Source organism: Drosophila melanogaster, chromosome 3R (assembly GCF_000001215.4).
Source record: "Drosophila melanogaster chromosome 3R".
NCBI classification, from domain to species: domain Eukaryota; kingdom Metazoa; phylum Arthropoda; class Insecta; order Diptera; family Drosophilidae; genus Drosophila; species Drosophila melanogaster.
Window position 1 is genome coordinate 3,733,520 of NT_033777.3, and position 12,023 is coordinate 3,745,542.

General features: G+C 33.9%; 1 protein-coding gene across 2 annotated transcripts; it reads left to right on the forward strand.

Moving 5' to 3' along the window:
• The first annotated feature begins 1,335 nt into the window (after positions 1-1,335).
• Positions 1,336-11,787, forward strand: Tim17b (Translocase of the inner mitochondrial membrane 17b). 2 transcript variants are annotated; one of them, NM_001015401.3, is made up of 3 exons: positions 1,336-1,647; positions 1,750-1,927; positions 11,317-11,787. In NM_001015401.3, the coding sequence occupies exons 1-3, from the start codon at positions 1,504-1,506 to the stop codon at positions 11,514-11,516; spliced, it is 522 nt and encodes a 173-aa protein (NP_001015401.1). In that variant the 5' UTR covers positions 1,336-1,503; the 3' UTR covers positions 11,517-11,787. The 2 variants fall into 2 exon arrangements, with proteins under 2 accessions (NP_001015401.1, NP_001287641.1); NM_001300712.1 differs by having other exon boundaries at positions 1,410-1,647.
• Positions 11,788-12,023: the final 236 nt, after the last annotated feature.

Consider the following 12,023-nt stretch of genomic DNA (forward strand, 5'->3'; position numbering starts at 1 on the left):
AGTTTTTTAGCAAATCGATATATAATTACACAACTAATAAAATTATGAAAGAATATCTAACAATTTTGATTGTTTGTTTGATTGTTTGATCGTTTCTGAGCTTATAGGGCGTTATTGTAGGCGTGGCAAAAAGTTGTTTGGCAAATCGATAGAAATTTACAAGACTAATATATATGTGACAATCCTTAACACAGTTTTCAAAAGTGTGGGCGTGGCAGTTTTGTGTGGGCTTTAGAGTGGTCGTGGCAACATGGGTCAACAAACTTGCGCTGCGTCTTTGTCTTTACAATATGTCTGCTTAATCTCAACCTACGGACAAAGGGACATGCCAAGGTCGACTAGGCTCTTGATCCTGATCAAGAATATATGTAATATGAATGTAATTTTTATTTATTATTTCAAAGCTAAGTTTAAGAGTATTGACAAATGTGTAATATTTGAAAAAATAAACAACACGCAACAATACTTCCGCTATCAACGACTGTCCGACTTGACAAATCGTTTGTGAAAAACCGACCGACTTATTCGCTTTTCCACAACTCTTGACTTATGCGCGTTCTTTTCGAATTTTCTTTTGCAACTTTTTCTACTTGACTTCTTGGTGACGACTCACCTCTATCTTCATGATCAGCAACTTCTTCTTCGATCATTCCAGCCAACTGCTCTCCTCATCCTATCGATAGTTTCTGCAGAGTTGTCACCATCACTATCATTGTTTACATATATGCATGTACTTTATATAGTCGGAAACACTTCCTTCCGCCTGTTACATATTTTTCAAAGAGTCTAGTGTAATCTTTTTTTATAGCTTTTTTTTTCTTATTTTTTATTATTTTGTGTGTAAGTAATATAAACTAAAAAATTAACAAACCAAAATTTTTTTTTGGAGCGAAGGAGCTAATCCAGCTTAATTTAAACTTATTTTCATTTAATTGAAGGCCTGTCAAAATACTTATGCCATACAAAAAATAATCACATTTCATTAAGTTGTTTATAACTTTTTAAGTTTCAATAAAAAAATGTTCGTTTGTTAATTTTTAAGTTTATATTACTGACACACAAATAAATAAAACATAATCAATACTACCATGTCAAGCCATTTAAAAGTTTCACTGACAAATGTGCAGCGTTTATTTTGTCAAAATACTTATGCCGGCTAGTGTATATTGCTGATGTATTGCCGGTGCTGCTATTTTTAGTTATGCCACACCGCCGCCTTAATGCTCCACTTCTATTGCGCTCCTAACCACCATGTTAGAAAGCCACTAATAAGAATATTTATTAAGGACCACTAAGAGCTGAATTTGCTGTTTCATTTTATATCGTTTCAAACATAACATTAAGTCGCTGCTGCGATATTAACTCATGAATCAAATTCAATTATGTTTTAACCCTGCGTACGATTTTAATCATTTCAATTCAAAGCAAAAAAGAAAATGTAATTAAATACACGTGAATATAATGCACATAGCTTCTATTGGACTTATTTCAACGTAATTTAATATGGAGGAATACGCTCGGGAACCTTGCCCTTACAGAATAGTTGATGATTGTGGTGGCGCATTTGCGATGGGTTGCATAGGGGGCGGAGTATTTCAAGCAATAAAAGGATTTCGAAATGCACCTTCTGGCTTAAATAGAAGATTGGTAAGAATTTTACTATATATTGTGTAATAGTATATAATTAAAGACTGTAGCGTTCTTAAATTCATTAACAGTATTTAATAAATTTAAAAAATTGTTCTTTAGGTGGGAAGCATAATTGCTATAAAAACACGGTCACCCGTTATAGCAGGCAATTTTGCTGTCTGGGGTGGTATGTTCAGTACCATTGATTGTACCCTTGTCCACTTTCGAAAAAAAGAAGATCCGTGGAATTCGATTATAAGTGGCGCTGCAACTGGAGGAATATTAGCCGCTCGAAATGGTACGTCTTGTAAATTTACAAAAAAAGTTCATATTCAAAAGCCTGGAAAATCAAATTCAGAATGAATGTTCAACAATATTTTTATATTCTAAATGTTTTCCGTAATCGGAAGAATAAGAGAGTGAACTATCAAGAACTTAGTTTACATAAAAAATATAAGTTACATGCATTTTTTTGACAAAGTTGCTCGTAATTTGTCTAGATTGTCGTTACAGGAGGTTATCCAAATGAATATTTTAATAAGTTGATTAAAAAGATAATTGACATCTTCAAGAATTAATTAAATTATTAGGCGGCGACCGACGAGAGACGAAAAAAAATGCGTTTGCGCTTGACCATTTCAATCTTCAACATACACTAGTGGGCATAAAAACTTAGGCAAGAAATATATCAATATATTTGTTTGTAACTCATTGTTTACTTAAAGGAAAATTGTTTAATAATTTTAGTAAATAGGTAGACTATCGTAGTTAAATTAGGTAACATAAACATATGGATAACTTCATTGTTGATTTAACAAATTTTTTTTACACATTAGCAGTGTCATAAGTATTTAGACAATTTTTTTTTTAATGTTATAAATTGAAAAGAAAAAAGTCAACTAAAAAATTATAACAAATTGATAAAAAAAAATATACCCTCCCTCAGCGTCTATCACATTTTAGCTATGCTCCTTTTAGTTCTTTGGCAACCGATCGGGGAGTTTGTTGAACATTCTCTAAATACTTATGCCCACTAGTGTAACTTCTATTTCACACTTTCATAGGCGAGGCGGGGCGAATTGGCAAAGAGCGAGAGAGAGCTTTATAATGCTCCCACCGTCGCCCTAATCTAACTTACACTACTAAAACTTAAAAATGTTCCATTCATCATGATCTTACTGAAGCGCTGATCATGAAGTTGGACTAGTCCCGTGGAATGGAATTTTCCTGAGATGAGAGATTAGTTGTTAGTTTCCTACCACCCCCTTCGATTTCCCATATGTTGTTCCTTCTCCCTAACACAGAATATTCAATCATGCTGAAGTTGTTAATTTGTTTGTTTGTACTTCGTCGCCCACTCTGTTAACTGTTAAATGTAGAAGCATGCTTTGGAGTAGTTGGAAAATTCCTCACTGGTATAATGTCTCCCATTGTCAGTCCTTAAGAATTTAGGATACCACAGTCTATAAAAGATCTCCTTCATTGCTTCTCCTAAGGAGGCGGAAGATACTGTTTTGATAAATTTTTGTTCCATATATCGCGAGAAGTAATCAAAAAAACCAGTACTACGTACGTACAAATTTATTGTGTAGGGGAACTAAGAAATCCGAAGCGACCCACGGCCTAGTTGGGAAAGGATTTCAATCCATGGCGGCTGGGCGGGTTTCTTGGGATAGCAGTGAACAATCTCCGCTTCGCTACTTAAAGTTAAAGTTAAAGCTTTTTGCTCAAAAATGTCGGGACCACTATACGGTTTCCCCTCAGCAGAAGTGAGCCAATTGCTGAGAGACCATTACGAAACGGGTAATAGTTCCGGCTGCCAGGAGTCATCCTCCAGGCAACTGATTGTGTCCATAACTTCTTAGTCCTGCGCCGAGAAGTCTACCATTTCAAGGATTCCCATAGACTTTGGGATGGAGCTCTGTACGAGGCGTAGGATGCTACTAGTGTCATACTCTCGGAATTTCTTTTCCGAATGGAAAATCGCACGTTAAAGACTGTTGCCTTTTCAGTCTGCTTGGCTAAGAGATTAAATTTGCAACCAGCGTCGATAATCAGAAGGATCTTACAGCTTCCGGCTTGACATTGTATATATTAAAATTAAAACAGTACAAATTAAAAATGTTACTATTTAATTATTTAAAAAAATAGTTTTTATTTTTTAATATTTATTCGGTGATAGATTTTTTCACTTATACTATTACAAGACACTTTATTAATAGCTTACCTTTGATTTGAAGCTGTTCACGATCTCGTCCCGATTCAGACTGATCTTCTAAATCTTAATCCTAATCCACTCAACCTCGGCCAGAAGCTTTTCATTAAGATTTTCTTGAGCTTTCAAATATGTTCAGGATAAAAGCTTTACACTGAAATTATTTCACAGCATTGTGAAATTGAAATTTGCTGACTGATGTAGTTTGATTGAAGCGCAATTAGTTGATCCTGGCTTGGTCTCCAAGTGGAAGTTTACTTTAAGTTTGGTTATCGGGTGGCTAAGTGTTGGCGACAAAAACAAGGGCAAAGGCAGGCTAAGTGTTGGCGACAAAGACAAGGGCAAAGGCAATGCTGCTAAAATTGGAGTTTGAAATTTGTTTATCAACTGGGGCAGACTGCTATACTTATACGCTTTCTTCCATGAAGCGTACATTTTTAGGTGCGTGGTCTTTATGAGTTTTTTCTTTGGCACTTAAAGAATTGGCCGTTAAGGTCTGTACGATACTGATTGGCGAAGTGACCAGGCTTCGAGCATTTGTTGTAAGTAACTGTCCTTGACGGGCATGATGGGTCATCGTGATCTGCCGACCTAGAGCACTCCACACCCTGTTAAAACCCCGATGTGAGCTTTTAGAGATATAATCTGCAATTGCAATAACATTGTCGACCATTTCTGCTGGTTCGGATATGGAAAGAAATTAACGCATGTAATTTATAATTTAGCTTAAATCATTATTCATTATAAAGAATATTCGGTGCCTAAAAATTTAATTTGTCTTGCACCACTTTTATACCCGTTACTCGTAGAGTAAATAGGCAGACTGCTTCGTTGAAAAGTGTGTAACAGGCAGAAGGAAAATTTTCCGACTTCATAAAGTACATATATTCTTGATCAGGATAAATAGCCGGTCCGATCTAGCCATGTCCGTCTGTCTGTATGAACGTCGAGATCTCAGGAACTATAAAGTTTTTTTGACCCATGTTGCTACGCCCACTCTAACGACCACAAACCGCACAAACACTTTTGATAAATGAGTTGATTTTTTATCACATTTTTATTTGGTTTAAAGGTGTTTTCCGAATATTGTTGAATGTTCTATTTTATTTTTATTGTCTTCTGCGCAATGTTGATTAACTTCACTATGATGGTTTTCTTCAATTTTAATTTTCGATAATGCATCGGCAACTGAATTCTCCTTCCCTTTAATATAATCGATTTAAAATTGATATGCGTTTAATTTGGCTCTCCATCTTTGTAACTTAGCATTCGGTTCCTTGATGGTCACTAGCAATGACAAACTGTCGTCTAAGTAAATAAAGTCGAAAAGTTTTTGTTTTTTGAAACTATGGCGAGTAATTCTTTTTCGATAGAGCTGTAATTTAATTTGTGTTAATTAAGTGTTCTGCTAATAAAGGATATGGCAAAGACACTAGAATAACAAGATGCGTAACGGCCATACATTGGTTTGGCACTATGCAGCCACTTTTTTGGTGACGGCCAAAATTGCTCTCTTTCCGCTCGCTCACGCTGAGAACGTAAGAAATCTAAAAATAGAATTTGCTTGCTTGTGTGAGTAAAAACAAGAGACGAGAACGCGTATATGTGTGCGTGTTGTGCTAGAAGACGATTTTCGGGCCGAAATCAATTCTGATCTAAGAAATGAATTTACATTGTACATATTAGGGTAGTTTTTTTGCCAATTTCGTAGCAATATGATAAAATAAAATAATTTTAAAAAATTCGCGCCCTTGTTATTATAATTTTAAAATTTTAATTTAAATTTTAAAATTTTTTAATTTTAAAGCTTTTTAAATTCGTTTGTTAAAATCGCCGCTCGAATTAGCTACCGTTTACATATTTATATTTATGTTCATAATTATTTATGTGTAATATGTGTAATAATCGGTACCCAGGGAACACCACGGGGAGGCCATTACAATTGTAATGGGGTCTTATATTTACGTATATGACCTTCAAGTCGACTTGAAATATTTTAATGTTTAACATTAACATTTCCATATTCCCCAATTAAGTTATTTTTCTAACTATTGTTTTTTATTATATATTGCTCGATTTTTCAGTCATCAGTTATTTAAATAACGCTCATTTTTTTTATTTATGAGATAGAATGCTGAGCTTAGCTTGCTTTTTTTGTCTATCAGCTATCACAGTCCACTTACAATGCTTAAAAAGCAAAACTTTTATAAGTTTGTTTAAAAGATCTGTTCTATGTGCATAACATTCATTATTTTCATAAAACCATAATGAGAAGGCACTACTTTCATTTGTGCACTTAATGCATTGCTCAATAATACATTTTTTTATACACATTTGTTTTTTATTATTTTTAAAAATATTTTCGAAAGCTTTAATGTGTATTTTGCAAATATTAAAAAATAAATCAGATGGTGCCTTTAATTTCCCGAAGTCCGATTCTATTGAGTAGTTTTTTTCATGTATAAAAAGCTCTGATGGAGCTGTTAAATGCTCGGTTTCTTTTAAAATTACCGATCTGCATTTATCGCAACTGGATTCCTTAGCAATATATCCAACAAAATATCTACTGGAAGTTAATTCAATGGGTACATCATTGCACAAAGTTATCTATATTTTGGTCAAAGTACCTCTCATTGTCTTGCACGATTTTGGAAAATGATACAGAGTATTCTTGTTGCTGTATTTCTTTTTTTCAACGAAAGGCTGATATATTATCGAATCGAACTCTATTGGCAACATAACATCATCATCTGATTCGCAATTCGACTTTTGTGAAAATTTAAAAATGTGTAGAGATATGAGCTTGGCAATTATTATATTAAATTCGTTAACTGAAGGATTTCTGCAGTTACCACCTTTTGCTCGAACGCACGCAAATATATTTTCAAGGGCATCCTGGTTTAATCTACTAGTTAAAAAGAAAAAGTGGTCTGTGTGATCCTTAAAGAGATCTTCGAGGAGTCCAAATATAGCTTCAGTAGTTTGGATCAAGCCATCAACACAATATATTTTATTCCCGTGATATTTAACGCTCTTTAGGTATTCCTGCATTTCCTTTAGTTTGTTCCAAACTCCATTGTTAACTTGGAGCGCGAATTTCATGGGGTTTTTGTCAGTTAATACTCTGCTATTCAGGCAATCAAAGTAATCATTAACTTTTTGGACAAATGCAGCCGTAGAAGCTGCAACTTCGGAACTATTTCGATGTAATTGCTTGTTTTGGTTACAAGTCTTAATTGCCGCTGCAACAGTGTGGCTAAGTGTTTGAGTTGCCAAACATACGCGCATTAGATCAAATCTGGTTGGATTAACGTGACTCCTTGTTAATTTAGTCATTCTCGTTACTGATCCATGATCTAATTCGTAAACCTCTCGAATGACATCAAAGTCAACTAGTCCGTCAGGGGTTTCAAAATTAGCTCTTAGAAAATTATTCCTTACAGACTTGAAAAGATGCGGAATGTCATAAAACATATAATATTTTTTATTATTTAAGGTAAAGTAAGATTTCTCATTGGTGACTTTAAGTAGTGAGGTACATTTTCTATTGTTACCTCCTTGATCGTACACAACACCCCTTACTTTGAACCAAATTGTTTCAGCAATAATAATATTTTTATAAATAAGACTTTTTAAGCAATCGCCTTTTATATTCGTTTCGGCCACAAAATAGTTTAATATAAATTTCCATTTTTTTAAAATACCCCGAACAACAAATACGCAAATATGGCTTAGGATTTTATTAGAGCGATCAAGTAAATGCTCTATTCCATCTATTATATCAACTGACACATTGTAAGTTAGGTTTTTTTTTATCGCTACTTCATCACAAGCCAATATGCACTCTTTATCAGATGCATTCATTTCTTTTATAGATTCTTTAAGGGCTGAGTACAAACATTCGTTGTTTCCTGGCTGTAACTTTTTTATGCTGTTCCACTTTTGCAAAGATGATGGACTTGGAAAATTTAATTTCAGCGAGTCTCTTAAGAACGTATATGTCGAAGTGGACCTGTAATATATGCTCTGAGCAAACAATTTTTTTTTCCATCTTGTATTTGTGCCCTTTTTTCCTTAAAAAGCATTTTCGTTAATATTTTTTCATTTCCTGTTAAATTAATTTTATCTATTTCAGAATATATGTTTTTTTCGGTCTTAGATTCCAACCTAACTTATTTTTTTTTTAGGTTTGAGTTTTCTTTCCTCAGCATTTTAATTCTAAACTGTCTCTCTAATTTGTCTTTGTAAAATAAATAAAAATATGAAAACTGTTTATTGCAAAAGTCACATCAAAGACACTAGAATTATTCTAGTGTCTTTGTTTTGGTCATATCTTGAGGCACGAAGTGCGGACACAAGCACTCAACAATCATTGCCTTATTAATTTTTCACACGCCGCAAGCTGAATACTCTAATGACAAATATTCTAATATAAAGTAATTTTTGAAATTTATTTTGTTATGATATGTACATGGATTTGGCTATTTCTAATCTGTTTTCAAATAATAATAACGTTAAGGCAATGCAAACAAGAATTTTTCGCATGATGCCAATTGATCAAAAATAATATAGATTTAAAGTCTAAGAACTTCTACGGTGAAGGGCATATTTTGTCAAATTTACAATGCATGAGCATACGTGTGCACACATAAAGTTGTCTGCTATCACTGTATGCGTAGAAAAGAGCTGTTCGCTGTAGCGCTCTTCGCTCTCTCGCTCTCTAACAAAAATTCGAGAGAGCCTGGAGCCACCTCTAGAGCCACGGCAAAAAAATCGTGTGCCAAAAAATCGTATGGCGTTACGCATCTTGTTATTCTAGTGTCTTTGGATATGGGGTGATCATTTTGAGAATTTACTGCCCGAAGGTCTAAATTCCTGTCATCTGTGGTTACATTTTTTTCGAAATCGGGAAATTCAAGAATTTGTTTGTTTATTATTAAAGCTTTAAGTTTTTGAATGCGCCTCTATGTATTCAAGGTTTTGTGCATCTATCTTGCACCTTTTTTTTTTTAATTTGGTCATTGGTTTTGCTATATCTGCGTTATTTGGAATAAACTCACGATAATAACCGGTTAGTCCAAGGAAAGCTCTGATTTTGGAATTGGATGGCTGTTGTTTTTAGAGGGTTTGGTTTTATACCGTTAGCTTTTTTTTTAAGAATTCACATTTATCAAGTTTCAATTATAATTTTGCTTCTGCACTAATTGTTAAAAAAGTTATTATATCATTCAAATATACTAAACAGTGTTTGTTAAGCAAATGTCGAAGGATATTATGCATGCACCTTTGAAAAGTACCCGGTGCATTCCTAAGGCCAAATGGCATTCGAAGGTACTCGTAATGACCGTTTTCGATGGCAAATGCAGTTTTGGATATTTCTTTTCTGTTTGATAAAATGCTTTTGCCAGATCAATAGTTGTAAAATATTGACATTTTCCTAATGTACCAAGGATTTCGTCCATGTTTGCTATTGGATCTCTGTCGGGAATTAGTTATTTCATAATCGCTACGCTATACTTGATTTTACCACAAGCATCAGTAAGCAATTACTATTCCTAATTAATCCGTGATTTAGCGTTTCCAGTAATTGGTTTTCGACTTTAATTTCGTGCGTTTGAGCAAAAGGGTACTGATTTAAATAAATTGGGGAGTTATGTGTTGTATTTAGTACGTATTTAATAGTATTTGTAAATGTTTATGTATTGAAGATTTTTAAATTTATTTAATAAACCTTTCACCTTTAAATTTTCCTCCTGATTTAGGTGATGAAATAGATTTGAGTTTTCTATTGGTTCTGGTGTCTTTTGGATATATATATACTAATAAGTTGAAATTGTTTGAATTCATGCGCGTCTTGAAGTCTCATTTCGTCAATAGACATTTTGGTTCGTTCACTGTCCGAAGGTCTTAGCCGTATTTTTAGATGTGGCCAACCCTCCAACCCTCGTTGAGGGTACGCATTTCCTCTGAAATGTGCTGTTTGATGATTTTGAGTTTTATTGGGATGTTGTGGAAAAGGATTTTTTTTAATAATTCGTTATGTGTTCATGTATTGGATTGGTCTGAAATAATTAGGTACCGGTCACATAGGTTGGTTATTAGTCATCTGCTGTGTATAGGTGGGTCTAAATGGTGGTTATTAATTAGGTTGGAAGGGTTGAGAATATTGTGGGTAACTTGGTCGATATTGAGTTTGGTCAAGTTTATTGAATATGTGTGATTTAGAATGTTGATTAAGATTTAAGTTTTTATCTGGATTTTTATTTAATTTAAAATTAATATGTTCATCATATATTGCAATAGAAATTAAAGATCTTACGTCATAATGTGTTAAAATAGTGAATAATTGTATTGGTAGTTTTCTAATCAGCATTTTAATAGACTTAATAAATAATAAATTTATTAAATAAGAAATTCCAATTTACGTCGCGTTTCTGCTTCTTCGCAGAATTCTCTTCGATTTCCTTTTTTAGTTGTCTCCCTGAAGTTCACCAGTAGTTCGGTGCTTGGGGCTTAAATTCTGAGATTATTTTGGATTTCAGGGTTGGCCAATCTTCGATGTTCGGAAGTCCCATAGATCGTGTTACTTGTCCGTCCAAGTTTCTTTTGATGGCTCCAAGTAAAATCCTCTGTTGTCGCACATCATTCGTTTGGTAGATTGAAATTACGTAGTCCAACCTGCTTATGAAGGGTTCCTGGATCACCCTTAAATGGCATTATGTTTTTTAGCTGACGACGGTATTTAGCGAGGTTGTTGTCGCTTGGCGCAACTATTTGGGGTGCGGCAATAATTGGATGTGCCGTTTTTATTGTAGATTTTTATTTTGTATTGTTTTCGAATACTTTTTGTATCCTACTAATTATTCCAGTAAAATGTTTGTATATTATTGAGTCGTCCAGCCAGTTGACTGAGGACAACGTTAAGAAATAAAAAAAATTATCGGAGAGATAGTTTTGACGTCTTTATTCTTTTGATCTCAGCTTAAAAATAAATGTTAGTTACAAAAATCTTTCTTATACTGCCATTTTCTTTAAATTATTTCGAAAGCGAGGTCCCCCGCTTGGGATATTGGTTGTATACAGCTACCAGATGTGGATTGTTTACATTGCGTGGGATTCGCCACTCTGCATATTCTTATTTCTTCCGAAAGTGCTGATTATGTGAATATGTAATATGCTCACTCTTTGTTCGCATATTTTAACGCTGCCTGTGTGCATACATAATTTGCCCTCCCACTAGCCACATGCATCTCCTAATCGGGAGACTGGAATTTATCGTTCTCTTAGTTTTAACTACTACTAAATAAAAGCTTAAGTAATTTTGTAGTAAAATTCAATATCCCTTATAAATATATGTCGTGGATTTTTTTACGGTATATGTAGTTTTTAAAAATCGTCTTACAAACATTAAAAATCTACCTTTTTTAATCTAACTAGATTTTTTTAATTAAAATTTTTCTGTCTATTTATAGGCGTTCCAGCTATGGCAGGTAGCGCAATAATCGGGGGCGTACTCTTAGCTCTTATCGAAGGTGTTGGAATACTGTTTACAAGAATTTCTGCTGACCAGTTTAAAAATCCGATACCACCTGCAGAAGACCCCGTAGCCCTTGGAGATCCTGGAAGAAATTTTTCATTTGAATCCGCTTCTAACCGAACACAATATCAATAAACTAGTAACCATGTGAAAACAAAAAACAATAACCTTAGAATAAGGTGATAAATATGTATTGATTATTCTTATTCATGATCGCTCAGCTGTAGTCGAGTTCCCCGACTATAAGATACATTATTAAGCTAGTGGAAGTGATACCGCTAAATTTCATCATTGTTCCGGCATATTGATACATATTGGATAATATAATCAAAAAGAATTGGAGGTTTGTTTGTGTAAGTAAGGCAAATCGTTTGAAATTTACAAGACTAATAAATATATAAAAAAGATCAATATATTTTTCAAAAGTGTGTGGTTAGGGGGCGATAAAGTGGTGCGGGTGGCAAAATGTTTTTTTGCATATCGATAGATATTTACAAGACTGATACAAAAATCAAAAAATTTTTAAAAAGTGTTGGTGTTACGTGCTGCCTGGCTTCTAAATATATCCTATTTCCTATATCCTATATCCCTATATTTGTAGCTTCTAGATATATCCTTGACCAAAACCAGTGCAGTGGCGAG

Bases quoted from the DNA above. Each gene is read 5' to 3' on its own strand.
- Tim17b (NM_001015401.3), top strand. From the start codon at position 1,504: ATGGAGGAATACGCTCGGGAACCTTGCCCTTACAGAATAGTTGATGAT. The intron at 1,648-1,749 runs GTAAGAATTTTA...ATTGTTCTTTAG, and splicing joins CTGGCTTAAATAGAAGATTG to GTGGGAAGCATAATTGCTAT. The intron at 1,928-11,316 runs GTACGTCTTGTA...GTCTATTTATAG, and splicing joins AATATTAGCCGCTCGAAATG to GCGTTCCAGCTATGGCAGGT.